The following is a 17,518-nucleotide window of genomic DNA, read 5'->3' on the forward strand; positions in this document are numbered from 1 at the left end:
GGTGGCACTTTAGTGCCGGTTCGTGCCGAACCGGTAGTAGGGGGGGGAGGGGGCTTTAGTCTCCACTCTTTAGTGCCGGTTGTAGAACCGGCACTAAAGGCCCTTACGAACCGGCGCTAAAGCTCGGTTCTGCACTAGTGCTTTATCGGAAAACAACTAGGGTGACCACCGTCCCAAGAACATGAAATTTCATTGTGATAAATGAAGGTAGCTAGACCATTACAATTTGTTTCCCTATGACAATGCAACAAGATGACGTTCCTAGTTGCCATGGAAGCATCCATATATATAGTCCGCATAAATAGCTACTGCAGAATCTCACCATCATTTTTGCCCTATACAGAAGTTGATGACCACTGTGGAATTATATTCGATCTTTAACATGTGAATCCTAGGCGAATTTGTGTGTGAGGACAATCTGCATAGCCGGGGCCTACATTGTCATCGTGTCCGCGGCATAGATGTAGTGGACACACCTTCTGATGATAAACATGCCATCAGTGTCCCTAAGGATAACCACTATGGCCCTGTCCCATTCATCTGCATGAAATGATGAATGTACATTCAACTTGATGAACCTTAGGTACGGTTTTGCTCAATGAACAAGCTCGCCTGCCCTATGGACTCGCTCAGCGCTACCGACATTTGATCTAATGGTTGTAACAAAAGTAGGTCATTGATCCACTAGTGGGACTCGCTCAACGTGAGTCCTTTAGCGGCGGAGCCACCAAAGGCACCAGCATCCAACTGTGATCACCACTTACAAAGAAATGCGCGGCAAGCATTGTATCAAAACATAACTAGGCCTACTCCTCTCGACTACTATTGTGGCTTCACAGCCGATAACCCCAATCCATGCCATAATTCCAGAGCTTCACAACATCTGGACAACAAATCTTGGATGTCCTCTGCTCCCCGGCGACACACCGGAGACTACCCGTCTGTGACAGGTTCACGAGGCTCGCTTTAAGTGGGATAATTTTATGTAGAGCTCTCTAAGAAAAAATATGTACCTTGCAAGGATTCAGCTTCAAGAAGAACTTTCGTATATGGTTTAGCATTTTAGAACTTGGTGTAGCAAGATTTAGCGCGCTTTCTCTAAACTGGTTCTTCCACTCGACATGGCAAGCTGGAAAATTTTCCAGTTCTGAAGGGATGCCATGAAATAAAATCGTTGAATGCCGTATTATTTAGAGGGGATTTGCATAATGTTCATGCATCCACTGCTAAAGATATCATTTATTAGGGTTCATTCCACTGATCGGCCATTTCAATAACATAAGAAAGGGTGGGGATTCGAAAGGATTTGTTCCAGTGATTGAATCTCAACCATTCATTTTAGGTTATAGTATCAACCTTTAGCTAATCACAACGTCAATTCTTATGAAGCAAACAAGACAATAAACTTTTCCCTAAAGTTTCCACATACAATTCCTATTATTATATACCAAACAAAAGACTATGGTTGTGTGCATCGTATAATGCAGAGGCATGGGTTATCCCCTTTTTGAAGGAAAGGACTCGAAACAATTAATATTCATTACTATTCTCAGTATAATTTCACCCCTTAGACTCACATGTATCTTCGAGGGGTTTGAATTATTTTGCCTTTTTTTACTTTGGCATTTGAATATTTTCTCTGGGTTATCTCAATGAATTGTGTCCTAGTGCCTCACACGGAAGTTTTGCGAGAGGGGAGGAGTAATGGAAGTGAGTACTAGTAAAATGAGTCAAATGATAAAATTCCACCTCATTCCTTACTAGTAACAAGGTGCCGACGGCCCCTCATGACTGTCGTAGGAACAAGCCCCATTGGACAATAGTGCAAGCCATTCCACCAAAAACCCTAAACGTAAGTCCACGCTGCATGTTCGTGAGGATTGCTTTAAGCGGGATGATTCCATGTAGTGTTCTCCAACAAAAAAAATATGTGCCTTGCAAGGGATCTTCACCTTAAGAGCTACTTCCAGACAGGGTTTATAATCGCCAGATTCAGTGCAACAAGATTCAGTGTGCTTTCCCTAAATTGGTTGTTCTACTCGACATGACAAGCAAGAAAAAGTTCCATTTATGAAGCAATGCTATGAAATAGTAAAATTGTTGAAAGCCATATTATTTAGGGGGGTTTGCATAATTATTCATGCATTCACAGCTGAAGATAGAATTGATTAGGGCTCTTGCCAGCGCCTACCACTCCAATAACATGGGATAGCGCTAGAATTTCAAGCGATTTGTTTTAGTGACTACATCTCAACCCTTAGATGTAGGTTATTATGTTATCAACTCTTAGCTAATCCCTCATCAACTCTCATGAACCAAACAAGACAATAAAACTGATAATGTTTTGGTTGGTACGAGTGCATCCATTCCATTCGCAAAAAGAAAAGGAAGAAGCCCATCTGTGAAGTGAAATTATATATGATGAAGGCCTACGATCGGGTGGAATGGGATTTTTTTGGAGTCTATGATGCAGCGTATGGGTTTTGCCAGTGGATGGATTGATATGATCATGAGGTGCATTAAACCGGTCAAATTTTCCATTCGGTTTAATAATGATTTATCCAATGTTTTCAGTCCTTCCAGAGGCCTTCGGCAAGGAGATCCGTTGTCGCCCTATTTGTTTCTTTTCTGTGTGGAAGGTTTTTCGGCGCTTGTAAAAAAAGCTCAGCAGGACCAAATGATCAAAGAAGTGATGTTCGGGAGGGACGACCTGCACATTACACATCTTCTTTTTGCTGATGATAGTATTGTTTTTATGGAAGCTAATTATGATAGCATGATTCAATTGAGTAGTATTTTGCAGAAATATGAGCAAGCTTCTGGTCAAAAAGTCAATTTGAACAAGTCCTCTATTTTCTTTGGTAAGGGGTGTGAGGACGCATAAAAGAATACAATGAAGTAGACAATGGGGATTGATTCGGAAGCACTGAATGAAAAATATTTGGGACTTCCTACGGTGGTTGGCAAGTCTAAAGATGGATGTTTCAAATATATTAGGGAAAGGGCAGGAGCAAAGGTAGCAGGTTGCAAGGGTCAGGGGTTGTCAAAAAAGGGATGGAAGTCCTAGTTAAATCAGCCCTTCAAGCAACACCAATGTTTGCCATGAGTTGTTTCGAGTTCACCAAGAAATTGTGTCAGAACTTGACAAGTATCTCTTATATTTTGGTGGGGAGATGAAAATGGTCAGCGGAAAGTGCATTGAGTTGCACGGGATAGAATGTGTAAGAGCAAGAGTACTAGCAGACTAGGTTTTAGAGATTTCGAAGCTTTCAACAAGGCACTTCTCGCAAAGCAAGCATGGGATTCTCGACGACCCTGATTCTTTGTGTGATCAAGGCTAGATATTATCCGAACTCGACGTATTTGGATGCTTCTTGTCCCAAGTGTCCCTCAATCACTTGGAAGAGCATTGTCCATGGACGTAGTCTGTTGAGAGAAGTACTTGTGTGGAGAATAGGAGAAGGCAGAAATATTCGTGCGTGGACTGACAATTGGATACCTAGAGAGGGTCGGAGAAAGCCTATTGGGATGAAGGATAGCACAAATATAAATACTGTGGATGATCTTCTAGACTATTCAGGCAAAGCATGGGGCATGGCTGTTCTGGATCGAGCGTTTTACTCAGCTGATTTGAAGATATTCGCCAAGTGGTTGTAGGGGGTGTGGGCGAGATGATCACCTTGCATGGAATTATATTAAAAATGGGTGTTTCACTGTCCGCTCCGTGTACCACCTAGAGATGCAACTTCGGGAGCAGCAGCGGGACAGCCTGACCTGCTCTTCAACTGTTGTCATGAGGCAATGATGGAATGAGTTTTGGCATACAGAGGTTCCAGGCAAAGCGAAGATCCACTGTGGCGACTCCTGAAGAACGGCTTGGCTGTTGGAGCGGAGCTTCAAAGAAGAAATATTAAGGTAGGGATACGTTGTGCCGTTTGTAACCGGGAAGAGACAGCTCTTCACTGGTTCTGGAGGTGTCCGTTTGCCAAAGAATGCTGGAGTCTGGTGCTCGAAACTCGTGGTAATGGATGCGATTTTATCCCTCCTAAGCATATTGATTCCCAAGCCAATTTGAGTCTTTGGCTTCTTGATTGGTTTGGTAGACAGGAGGGGGAGAAGGCTGTCATGATTATGACCTTATATCATATGTGGCTGGCAAGAAATGCTTGCAGGGATGGGTAACAAATTGAAAAGACTAGTTCTATGGTGAATAGAATCTGGATGCTTCTTGATGAGTGGGTGGTAGCCCATACACCGAAGATTAGAAATGCTACAACCTCATCCACCATGGCTTGGAGTCTACCGGATGTTGATTGGCTAAAAGTGAATGTTGATGGAGCTATGAAGAAGGAAGGAGCTTGGGCTGGTGGAGGAGTGGTTGTTCGCAACCATCACGGCATTTTCCGTGTCGGGGCCTGTCACTTTTTCCCTAATGTCACGGTTCCCGAACATGCAGGACTGTTGGCTTGCAGGCGAGGAGTCCAACTTGCCATGGAAATTGTTGCGGAGAAGATATCCCTGGAGACGGACAATCTGGGAGTGGTACAACTTCTTCAATATAATGATCGTGACAGGTCGCGTTTCGGCCCTCTAATTGAGGGTATCAAGGAGCTACTCAAGGGTGTAGACGAACACCGGGTGACCTGGTCTAGAAGATCAGCGAACAAGGCGGCTCATAATCTGGCGAGGGAAGGCTGCATGAGAAGTGTTGTGAAACCTAATTTAATTTTCCTCCAGTTTATATTAGTGGTGTTATTTGTAACGATGTGAACATGAGCTAAATAATAAAAGTAGCGTTTGACCCTAAAAAAAGGTAAAAGTTTACACCCGGCGTGTCGGCCGAACTTTCAGCTAGACGCGCGCGGGCCATCGGATGAAACCCGATCAAACAGCCTACACAAATGTTGATCCCCTCGCGAAGCTTCTCGATCCTTATCCTATCGCTCGACCAGGCCGCATCTTGGGCTGCTCTCGTCCACCCACTTGCTTCTCCCTTATCTCCTACCTCTTTCCTTTTTCCTCCTCACGGTACACATATCCTCACCTACCTCTTCTCACAGCCATGGTACCAAGGGAAGAGGTGGCTGCCGCAGCAAACCCATGAAAGATTCTGTGCCCGACGGTTGTTGGGGCTGTTGGTTGCCAGCGTTGGAACCCCTCGAGGTTTCGGTGCTGGGACCGGTGAACATCGGGGCTGCTGTCGGCTTCGTGGAGGGCGCTGGACCCGGCAGGAGATGCATTTTTTTGCGCCCAAACGGCGTGATGCTACAACTGGTGTTTTGTTTTGCTACCACCGTCGGAGATTTTTGCTGGAAATGGCGATCGTTTTTGCTGGAGATTTGCAACTTGCTATCTTGGTTTTGCTACATACCGTATCAATTTTTGCTACAACCGGTGACAATTTTTGCTGGAACCTGGGGATGGATTTTTTTTTGGGATGCAATCGGTGGTGCGCCCGAGCACCGCGATGACAGGCGGTGTGATGCTACAACCGGTGTTTTTCTTTGCTGGAACTAGTGAGTCAATTTGCTGGAACCTGTGATCAAATTTGCTGGAACTAGGAAGAGACAATTTTTTGCTGGAATCTATGATGCAATTTGCTGGAAGCAGTGAGTTGTTTTGCTGGAACTGAGATGTTGCGGCAATCGAACTGGGAGCGGCATGATAGCTGCATCGGGGTATAATTTTTGCTGGAACCCGCATGGTTTTTTGCTGCTGCCGGCAAACCAATGATGTTTTGTTTTTGTTGGGATTTTTCTTGCTAGGAAACACAGTGGCCGATGACGACAACGAGCGGAGGCGGCGACGGGCGACTCAGGTCGCCGGCGAGCGTGGGAGACGAGGGGAGGAACGCGCCGGCCGGTTGTTGACTTCTTTTTTTTCAGATCCTGTGCGAAGGGAAGAACGGGAGGAGGTTTAGTAGGTCAAATCAGATGGTAGCGCAACGACCGGCCCAAATTTGAGCCGGCGCGCCGGCGCAGAGTACTGCCCAGTTCCCGCACATAATTCCTATATATTATTAGATATAATACCAAGCAAATGATTCAAACTTCCCTAAAAAAACCAAATGATTCAAACTACTGCCAGTGTAATCCCCCCCCCCCCCCCCCGCCCTGTATACTATTTTTATTTTTTTTGGAGGGTTCCCTCCAGGCTCCAATTCCTCTTTAGTAAACTACTCTTTCCCATATCAGGTGCTGAGCCGCTGACGGCATCTCTAACTGTTGTCAGAACGGGCCCCATCGAGAAATAGCGCAGCCCAGTTCCACCGAAAACCCTAGAAGTGAGCGCAGTCCTCCACACTCGCTGCCTGTTCGTTCGAGGCAAGCAGCGGCGGCGGCGCCCCTTTTTCAACTCAACAGCGGGCGCACGGCTCCCGCATGCTATTGCTGCCGCGGCGCCGCCCTGCTTCCACCCTCCGCCACCGCTACCGCTGATAGAGCTATAGGGCGACTCTCCCCACAACCTCCACCCAGCCACAATGAATTCGCCTCCGCCGCAACCCAGCCTCCTCTCGCTGATCGACGACGCCATCCGCGAGATATTGTTCCGCATCCCGCCGGGTGACCCGGCGAGCCTTGTCCGCGCCTCCGCCGTCTGCACCACCCTGTTCGGTATCATCTCCGACCCCGCCTTCCTTCGCTCCTACCGGGCCTTTCACGGGACTCCCCCGATATTGGGCTACCTCCACAACAAATCTCAGGAGAGCCACGATGTCGCCCAATTCGTCCCCACCGGACCCTTCTGCCCGCTCGTTTGCGAGCGCCGCGACTGGGACGCGGTCGACTCCCGCCATGGCCGCGTCCTCTTCTACACGCCCGAGGAGAAGGATACTGACTTCGTCGTTTGGGACCCCATCACCGACAACCAGCGGGTGATTTCCGCCGGCTCCGAGCTACTGGAGATTCTTTGTGCTGGAGAGGAGGTAACCTGGATGACCGCGGTGCTGTGCGCCAAGGACGGCTGCGACCACCTGGGCTGCCATGACGGTCCCTTCCTCGTGGCCTTCGTCGGCTCCAACATGGTAGAGAAGACCATGTTCGCATTCGTTTACTCATCCGAGACTACTGAGTGGAGCGAGATGGTCTCGGTTGAGAATCCGAATGTCGTCGTGACGTATCCGTTTGGCAGCGTCATGCATCCCTACGCCATTGAAGAGAGTGGGCACACTGCGGTTGTGGGAAAGAAAGTTTACTTCGCCGTCAAGTGGGGCTACTGGAGCATGAGAATGGTGATGTACAATGTAGGCGAGCAGGAACTTTCACTGATTAATTTGCAGGACCAGGCGCGCGGTATACTCATGGGAGAGGAAGACGGTGCACTGGTATTTGCGGCCATGGAGGAGACTAAACTCTCTGTGTGGTCAATGGAGGCTGGTCCCAATGGAGTTGTGGCGAGGGGGCAACGCAGGGCCATCGAGCTTGAAAAGATTCTCCCTCCTCCTGCCCTCTCGTGGATGGTAGGCAATCCCTTCTTGGATGGCAGATGCACACCGGTTGGTTTCGCGAAAGGTGCCGGTGTCATCTTCCTAAATACAGAAGATGGGTTGTTTACAGTTGAGGTCTGCTCTGGCCGAACCAAGAAAATAAACGGAAAGACCTTCGAGCCAGTCATTCCCTATATGAGCTTCTACACTCGAGGTACTATATAGCTTCTTTAATTTAGACGTGTAAACTTTCATATGTTTGCTTTCTTATTTATACTATTTTGCCTTTTCAGAGCATGCTGCCACTGCAATCAAAATCATACAAGTGAACCGGCCGCCAGTTTGAATGGTAAGATTTTGTTTAATGTCTTATTTTACCATACCATATGGCAAGGGATTAGTTCCACTAGGGTCTCTAATCCAGTAGGCTCTATTTGGTTAATCTCTGACATGGGTTAGATAACATGGCAGAAACATATTAACAACTGCTAGCAGCCTGGCTTGAATAATTGGTATGAGAAATGTACATTTCAGTCTGATCACAAAACTTGTTTGCTAAACATCATTCTTGGGTACAGAAGTACAATGGACCTTTAAATAAAAAAAATCAAGTGCGGTAAAACCTGAAAAGTACCGATGGTCAAGCCCCGGACAAAAAGAGTTTTCTTTAACTAAGACTGACGTGGTCAATTAAACTAGCAAGTAGTTCATGAAAGATATGGATGATAGTGTGTTTACTGCAGCATCAACACGATTAGCTGACCAGCGAGGATTTTGTAAGCAGTGATGTCGTCACTATAGCTCATTAGCGGCGATAATCAAATGACTGGAAGATTCATAAAATATCAAATTGTTAGAATAGTATTGGGACCAGCTGTTGACTAGAAGACACGACATAGTAACTAAGGCGGTTAGTAAATTAAATCAAGTAGAATGACGCCACATAAGGCATGTGCAAGTAACAAATTTATTGCGATTTTGAGTAAAGATTAGAATGCTTATGCAAGAGGAACTGCTGCTATGATAACATGCTAGAAATGGTACCAAGTTCTTAAAAACATTTCATGATTAGAAGAATGATAAGCTTGATATGAGACATTATATCTATTCCAAAATATCGTGCAATCCTCCAAGTAAGTCCTATTTACAGCTGAAAGCAGAGAGCTTGCTTGAGTGTGTCATCGTGGTAAGCCACAATTTTCTTGGTACTGACTACAAACGGTGGCCGCTTTGCTCTCATCAGATAAATCTGTCAGCTTGCAACTTATGATGGAAATAGGTACGGATATCCAAAACCAAAAAGGTTAATAATATAACGATTTATATTTGGTAAAATAAGTGCAGCAAATTTTGGAAACAATTAATAGTATAGAAGTGGAATTTTGATAATTGGAACATAAGTTGATGTTAAAGGCTTCAGTTTCTTAATGGTATAAGAAACTCAAGAGAGATGCAGGTTTATCAATATATGGACAGCAACAATAAAGTGCTCCAGAATATGTTCTTTCAATACTGAAAATTGCAATTCTTACAACCCGGAACCTTCCATAACCCTGCATTGACAAGTAAAATAAGCAAACACACTTAATCTGCAGACAAGTGGATGTATATGAAAGGTTTAAGCACAGCCAGCTTGAAATGCTTGCTTTGTTAAATAAAAAAAGGACCGACAACTAGTAGTACTTATCTGCTTGACAATTATAGTGAAACAAATTCCAGCATGCTTTGGCAGTTACTTTGGAAGTTAAGGAAAGGAAACTTCGTGGTTTTAGATCAAACACGGTTCAAATCCTTATTTTTACCTTTCAAAATCATAGACCCACATATCAAAATTACCCTGATTAACAAGGATTGGCTCACTTATGAACCAAATATAAATTCTATGTACATCTAATACCATGCCAAACAATTTCCCGGCTCATTAAGAAGATCGAAATGGTCATCTCATGATGCAAACTTTAACTCTTTGCGCTCATGTAATATCACAATAGCGTAATGCTTTCACATGTACAATCAAGTGACCTGCTATTTTTTTTTGGGAATCCAGTGGCCTCTTAGTTGATATCATGCATACTGGTCTAATATCTTGTACACAATACGAATCATCTCGTGATTTACTTTGGTGTCTACCTTAGAGCCAACAACCGCCTGAACAAGGACTTCTACTATAACATTTACAAACCTTCGAATTCATGTACTGGTGTAATATCATATACATGTGACCGGCAGGGCCAATATGTTTTCCATAGTGCTAGGTCAAGTGAACTCGACTAAGTGATAATCTATTGGATCAGTACAAATGACGAATCGATCTACTCGAGGTTCAGAGTTCAATCTATGTACAAATAGGACATAAAAAAAACATAGTCTGGTTGGTGATCTTAAATTCAATCCTACATGATGATATAATATCTTGAAGAAAAAAACTATTGTTTCTCCTATTATTCCAACTAATCTCATTATATTGATTTAATATCAAATATTCTGAAAATGACATGCCAGCTTGCTCACCTCCAATTTTTAATTCTATAGCACATCTAAATTCTATGTCAATGATCTTACATGAAGATTCATGCGGGTATTTACTTTTTTCTTTTTCTTTTTTCCTTTTCTTTTTATGTTTGATTGTCACTTAGATGTGCAATAACTAGGGCACATCTAGATGTGCCCAAGAAAGACCCAATATTATATTATATCATGTACAATGTTAGATGTTCCTCTAACTCAGAATTTCATTATATGTATCAACTTTATATTGCATAAGAATGACCCACAACTCATGCACACAGAATAATCGAGTAGCTGGATTTTGAATCAAAAATATTTGCATCACATGCATTTTCATTATTTTTTACGGACATATGGTCACATATGCACACTCGAGAATGTGCCGGTGTATATAACGTCATGTATTTACAAACAAAAAGTGTGTTCCCTTGCCATACTTATATTTTCCTTGAGTTAATACTTCTATGTTAAAGGTTTATTCCCAATCTTTGTTGACTCTCCTCGATTGTCCAATCGACAACATGCATCAATGGCACCACCTCTCACTGGGATCATCTCTTATGCACAAAAATTGTTGATTTGCATGGTTCATTGTATGCTAGCTTGATGAAATTATTACTGAGCAAAGAATCATCGATACTCAATCGATGGATTCTAATAAAACAGAAGAAGTCTAAATTGTACATCCTAGAATAGTTAAGAACTTGTTGTACTTATATTTACCTCAAAGTTAATAATTTTGTGTTCAAAGTTTACTTTCAAAAACAAAATTCTAAATATACATAAGATTTTTTTAAATGTATATTACATGCATTACTAATTAATTAATATATCAATTTCTATTTTAGGGGCACAAAAAAGTTTGGGACCTAGACTGCTAAATGTATCAAAGCTCCTTAATTAAGACATCTTGGAAAACCAATGTGATAGTATTCTGTTTATTAGACATAGCCAGTTTAAGGGAGTTGTCTTCTACAGAATGCAAATCTTTGTAATACCACATATTCATCGGCAAAACCAAGAAGCTCACTATTCAAATATGAGGTCCAAATATTAACTTACTGCATCAGTTTGTTAGCATTGTTTGTTTCCCCCTGCTTCCTTATACAACATATACATACACATTGAAATTACCTCAAATCAACATCCTTTTTATTTTGAACAGAAAGAACCATAATAATGAAGTGTGGCAAGTGATGACACATGACTTGCATATTCTTAATTATAATAGCTAAGCAGTTGAATTTAATTATTTTTGTGCTCATGTAGTATCACAATAGTGTAATGCTTTCACATGTACAAGTGTTATACGCAAAAAAAGGTGTACAATCGAGTGGCCTGCTATTTTCTGGAAATTCAGTGGCCTCATACGTGATATCACATGTACTGGTCTAATATCATGTACAAAGTACCAATCATCTTGTGATTTAGTTTAATGTCTACCTTAGAGCTAACAACTGCTTGAACAAGGACTTCTACTATGACATTTACTAAGCTTCAAAGTCATGTACTGGTGTAATACCATATACATGTGACTCGCAGGGTCAATATGTTTTCCATAGTGCTAGGTCTAGCGAACTTCACTAACTGATAATCTATTGGTTTAGTACAAATGACGAATCAATCTACTCGAGGTTCAAACTTCATCTGTGTGCAATTTTTTATTTTTATTTTTTGAAAAAGGAGGATCACCCCCGGCCTCTGCATCCGAAAGATGCATGCGGCCATAATTTGTGTGCAAATAGAAAATAAAAAACCCATGGTCGATCTGCTTGGTGATCTGAACTTCGATCCTACATGATGATATAATATGTTGCAAAAATAAATATTGTTTGTGCTATTATTCCAACTAATCTCAGCATATTGATTTAATATCAATTATTCACAAAATGACATGCCAGCTTGCTTGCCTCCAATTTTTAATTCCGTGGCATAGATATATTATCCATAATGGTAAGTGTACGGAATCTTATTAATTCCATGTACAGATATAAATATCGGTTTTGCTAGAGCAGAATTCATTTTATATATATCAACTTTATATTGCATAAGAACGACCCACAACTCATGCACACAGAATAATCGAGCAAATGGATTTTGAGTGAAAAATATTTGCAACACATGCATTTTCATTATCTTTTGCAGACATTAGCCTAAAAGTTATGGTCAAATATTCATACTGGAGAACATGTCGGTGTATATAACGTCATGTACTTACAAACAAAGAGTGTGCTCCCTTGCCGTACTTATATCTTTCTTGAGTTAATACTTCTATGTTCAAGGTTTGCTCCCAATCTTTGTTGGCTCTCCTCAATTGTCCAATTGACTCCATGCATCAATGGAACCACCTCTCATGGGAATCATCTCTTATGCACATAAATTGTTGATTTGCATGGTTCATTGTATGCTAGCTTGATGAAATTATCACTGAGCAAAGGATCATGGATACTCGATCGATGGATTCTGATAAAACAGAAGTGTAAAATGTACATTCTAGAATAGTTAATATGACAAGAACCATTCCCTTGCTGTACTTACCTCAAGTTAATAATTTTGTGCTCGCAGTTTACTTTGGAAAACAAAATTCTAAATATATAAAAGATTTTTAAATCTATATTACATACATTACTAATTAAGATATCTGTTCCTATTTTTAGGGGCACAAAAAAGTTTGGGACCTAGACTACTAAACGTACCACAGCTCCTTAAGACATCTTGGAAAACCAGGGTTAAACTTTTCTGTATATTAGACATATAGCCAGTTTAAGGGAGTTGTTTTCTACAGAATGCAAATCATTGTAATTCCACATATTCATCAGCAAAACCAAGAAGCTAACTAATCAAATATGAGGTACAATATTAACTTACTATAAGTTTGTTAGTATTGTTTGTTTTCTCCTGCTTCCTTATATACACAACATATGCAGACACATTGAAATTACCTCAAATCAACATCCTTTTTATTTTGAACATAAAGAACCATAATAGGTGAAGTGTAGCAACTGAGTTTAATTATTTTTACGTCGGTGCAAATAAGATTAATTATTTTTATTATAATAGCTGCGCAATTGAGTTTAATTATTTTTTGCGTTGGTGCACATAAAATTAGTCTAGGCATGGCAAGTCCGCTGAATAGTTTTTTTATCTGTAAGGGACATACATAAGGTGGTAATCTGCAATTTTCTTGGTACTGACTACAAATGGTGGTCGCTTGCTCTCATCGGATAAATCAAACTACAACTTGTGATGGATATGAGTAGGGATATCGAAAACCAAAGTGGAGTTCAATCTTTTTGATGCAAAGTATTCAAGCCTACAAATATAATAATTTATGTTTCGTAAAAATAGTGCAGCAAATTTTGGAAACAATAGTACACAAATGGAATTTTGATAAGCGCAACAGAAGTCAATCTTAAAGGCTTCATTTTCTTAATGGACTCAAGACAGATGCAGGTTTATCTATATATATGGACAGGAAGATGAAAGTGCTCCAGATTCCTTCAATACTGAAAACAGCAAATAGTTAGCAGTTGAACAATGACGCACATGTACGGTCCATCTCCAAAAACAGCAATTCTTACAACCCGGAATCTTTCATAACCCTGCATTGACAAGTAAAATAAGCAGACACTTAATCTGCAGATAAGTGGATGACATGAAAGGTTTAAGGACAACCAGCTTGAAATGCTTACTTTGTTACAAAAAAGAAGGCTGACAACTAGTAGAACTTATCTGCTTGACAATTAGAAGTGAAACAAATTCCATCATGCTTTGGCAGTTATTTTGGAAGTTAAGGGAAGTGATATAGAGTTCTTTGTGTTTTTAGATCAAACATGGTTCTAATCATTATTTTGTCCCTTTCGAAATCATAGACCCACATACCAAATTTACTATCAGTCACTGAATTTCAGTGTTGTGTTTCTCCAAGTGAGCACCCAAGATGGCCGGAACTAATTAAACTACAAATTACCTGGCCAGTTGGAAGTAATCTGCCCAAACAAAGCTACCAAATTGTGTCTACTATACAAAAATACTAGGGGGGAGTACTTAAGAGCATGGAGTCTCGGTTGCTCAAAGGGGTCGCCTGTTGTTCCATCAAATATTCTGCTTTTTCCCGGGTACAGACTACCACTGGATTGCCTGCACCCACATGGCAAGAAATTAAAAATAGGGGATGAAACATAAAAACTGGAAATAGAATATGCTTTACTACTGACAAAAATAAAAAGTAAAATAGGGTTTCTAACTCCACCCTCCATGATTTCGGATAGTATATATGGTTCTACCTTTTTTGTAGACATATTCAGATCATGTATTCAGAGTATGCACATGCATGATACCAACTGCTCCATGCCTATATTTACAATCACACAGATTAAAGCAACAAATTAAGCACTCCAGAGCCAGAGAGTGTCGTCTTCTTCAGTTTAATGGTCAGGTTGTTTGCGGTTGAGTTCAATTCAGGTCGAATCAAGAAGGTTGCTAGAGCATCTATAATATTTTAGCTTTCTTGTGATCAGCGCATTCTTTACATGCACTCTTAGTAATTATATCACCTTATTCATTACTTCAGAGGATCAGTCTGCCACATAGAGCCCATGCCATTAGCTCGTCATATGTGAAGTCATTGTCTCGTTATTACTGCGGCAGACTAAAGCACTAACGTTTGACCACTTTGCAGAGCAGATGAATCATGGAGTTGCATGGATAATGGCCAAGTTTCTGTGGAGAAATGCTGGAGCGTTTTGAGAGTATGATTGAAGTATTGAACTTTCGACTTGGTTTCAGAGAACAATAACTTTCTGGTCGGTTTGTTGGTTTCAGAGGAACGACAGCTTTCTATTCAAGTATTCAGTTAGTCTAGTGTGACCATATAATTCTAAGGTTGTTATGCCGTGTGACCAACTGTTTGCATTGTGTTTGTTACTGAGATTTGTCAATTTGTGTTGTGACAACTGCATGCTCTTGGCAACGCAACAGTATGAATGAATATGTAAACTTTGATGTAATTTGTGCATTAGACCGTGGCTGGAGAATTTCGGAAAGCCAAGTCTATTGATTTTGCCTCTGCACTCTAGCCTGCAAAGCCTTGTCTCATTCAGATATAACACATAGGCAATACTTCAATGTTAAATCATCTATAGAATTCACAGTCTATATATAATCAGTCCACCCGCATCTCGTGCAGAACTTTTTCCATATTTTTTTCCATAGAATTCACAGGCTCAAAATCTAACTTCAAGAAGATAAATTACACAATGAGCACACAACTGGTCTCTCCATAGATAGGATGCACAGCCAACATCAACTCACATACATGTGAAAACACGCACGCCGACAACTTGCTAAGTTATGTAAGACCAAGATCAAAGCAATGCGTAGGCAGGGGAAATGAAAAAAAAAGCTATCATATATACGATCAGCAAACTACAACAATGATCATAACCGCCTCAGCCATCTCATGGCACCACATGAACGACGAGATTCTTCAACAGTAGCGACTTCATGATGGGAACAACGCTGAAGCGCCCTCGTCGCCGGATCCAACCACAAGGTTAGAATATAAGTTTTCACCATAAGAATCAATCCGGGTATATCCGAGCAATGCCTTCAGCAAACTAATTAATCACATAAGAAAACCATCGCCATTGTCAGATAGGGCAGAGAGTGTCGTCTTCTTCAGTTTAATGGAGTGCACCAGGCGACAAATAGGGCACTCCAACTCGGGATCTAGGCTTTCGCCCCAAAGCTCGAGACTGAGTGCTCGAGTAGCACCACCGTTGAAGTCGTTCATGTGATGTCGCCACCACTTTTTCACGATCTCAGCATCCACATGTGATGCGCCCACCGCCACTGCACACCATCCCTCCGCGTCAAGCCATCGTCCACAACTTGAATCTCATTGCTGAATTCAACCACTGGATCAGGAGAGATGACACCCCCCCCCCTCCCGAAGATCTTTCGATGACCACCGGCGTTGTGGAGGAGCCGTAGCAAGTCGCCGCAATAGAGTTTGCAGTCACCACCATCCGATCAATCGGATTTGGATCACCACCACCAAGCGGTGGACCGTAGTCCGGCCAGCCGGCCACTGCACGCGGGGAAGACCAGCACCTCAATGCGCAATCCACATCCAGCGGAGAGCCCAGCGCACACCAGGCCCCTGGCTCCCAATCTGACCGGATCTAGCCAGAGACCGGTCCGCACACGGAGGTACCCGCTCATCCACAACTCAGCCTGGACGTAGCGAGCGGGCTTTTGGGCCCACTCGTGGACCAACCAGGACCGAACCGATCGGTCCCAGCCCGCTAGGAAAACTGGCCGGTCCGAGCTGGCAATTTCGGCCCAAAAATCGACCGGTCCGGTCCGGTCTTAGCTCGGTCCGGCTCGGAGGACCGATGGCCCAGCCCAATTAGAGCTAATCAGGAGAGCCCATCACGCATCACATATAGATCGTGCGGGTGTGCGTGACCTAAACGCATCCCGCATCCCGTTCGGCTCCTTCCAGCTTCCACCAGGACGCACCGCGCCGCCGCCGCTCCTTCCACCAGCGGACTGGACTAGTCACCAGGAAGCGCCGCCGGCCGCCGTGCCTCTGCCTCGCGCCGCCGCTCCCTTGCGCGGCTGTTCCTCCCCTCTCCCCCGCGCGGCCGTGCCTCTCCGTCTCTCTCCCTCGCGCCGCCGTCCCGCCGCGCATCAGGTCCGTCTCCGACCACCGTGCTGCTGCGCCGACTACCGCTCCGACAGCCTGGGCCTACATGGCAGTGACTGTATGTCGTCAGGACCGTGGGGATCGACGGTCCGCACCGAGCTTTGCGTCTGCCGGTCCGGTCCCCGAAATCGGGACCGCTGCACTGCTCGGTCCGGTCCGGACCGGACCGCCGGCGGCCGGTCCAAACGACGGCTCAGACCGGAACCGGACCGGCTCGGACCGTGTCCACCCTGATCCACAACCCTCCACGGCTGTACTTGGAGATCATGCACACAAGAAGAGGAGAAAGGGGTTGTTTGCCGCTGTGCACAGACCCCAAGCCCGAGGCTTCCACACATACACACACAGACACAGAGAGAGGGCAGACAGTCAGCTGCCGGATCTGGTGCCCCGACCGAGAGAAAGCCCCCCCCCCCCCCCAGCACTAGTAGCCTGGATGGAGTGCACCAGGCGGCAGATAGGGTAGTAGCCAAGCGACTGGAGCCCCCACTGCCTGTGGGCACGGATAGTTGTGAGAGCGTCCACCAGCGCTAGAACCTGGCCAGCGGTTGACGACCCCAAATCGATGGTTGATGGGCGGAGGAAGGGTGAAGGTTTGAGGAGAGGCGATAGCAGGGGAGAACGGGCCAGAGGGGCGTCCCTCCCCCGTCATCTGTCGAGAGTCAGCCTCCTCCAGCGGCGGCAGGAAATTTGGTGGCTAGGTTGGGACTTTTGGGTAGGGGCGGCGGTGCCTCCGCACTCGCTCAGGAGCGACCCGGGAGGCAGCTAGGGTTTTGTTTGGTTGCTTAAGCCGTTACTGTTGGCGCCGCCTCCTTGCCGCAACGCCCTTCTTCTACCTCTTGCCTCACTCAAGGAGAAACTCCACACACACG

The 17,518-nt window shown here is 43.7% G+C and overlaps 1 protein-coding gene across 2 annotated transcripts; it reads left to right on the plus strand.

The window, feature by feature from the left end:
- The first annotated feature begins 4,645 nt into the window (after positions 1-4,645).
- LOC109761016 (uncharacterized) lies at positions 4,646-15,009 on the plus strand. 2 transcript variants are annotated; one of them, XM_020319810.3, is made up of 4 exons: positions 4,646-5,678; positions 5,766-7,640; positions 7,720-7,775; positions 14,616-15,009. In XM_020319810.3, the coding sequence occupies exons 2-3, from the start codon at positions 6,482-6,484 to the stop codon at positions 7,770-7,772; spliced, it is 1,212 nt and encodes a 403-aa protein (XP_020175399.1). In that variant the 5' UTR covers positions 4,646-5,678; positions 5,766-6,481; the 3' UTR covers positions 7,773-7,775; positions 14,616-15,009. The 2 variants fall into 2 exon arrangements, with proteins under 2 accessions (XP_020175399.1, XP_020175400.1); XM_020319811.3 differs by having other exon boundaries at positions 14,621-15,009.
- Positions 15,010-17,518: the final 2,509 nt, after the last annotated feature.

The sequence above is a fragment of the Aegilops tauschii genome, chromosome 4 (assembly GCF_002575655.3).
Source record: "Aegilops tauschii subsp. strangulata cultivar AL8/78 chromosome 4, Aet v6.0, whole genome shotgun sequence".
NCBI classification, from domain to species: Eukaryota; Viridiplantae; Streptophyta; class Magnoliopsida; order Poales; family Poaceae; genus Aegilops; species Aegilops tauschii.

Excerpts from the sequence above, each read along its gene's own strand:
- LOC109761016 (XM_020319810.3), top strand. The coding sequence starts at position 6,482 with ATGAATTCGCCTCCGCCGCAACCCAGCCTCCTCTCGCTGATCGACGAC. Across the intron at positions 7,641-7,719 it reads TATGAGCTTCTACACTCGAG|AGCATGCTGCCACTGCAATC; the intron begins GTACTATATAGC and ends TTGCCTTTTCAG.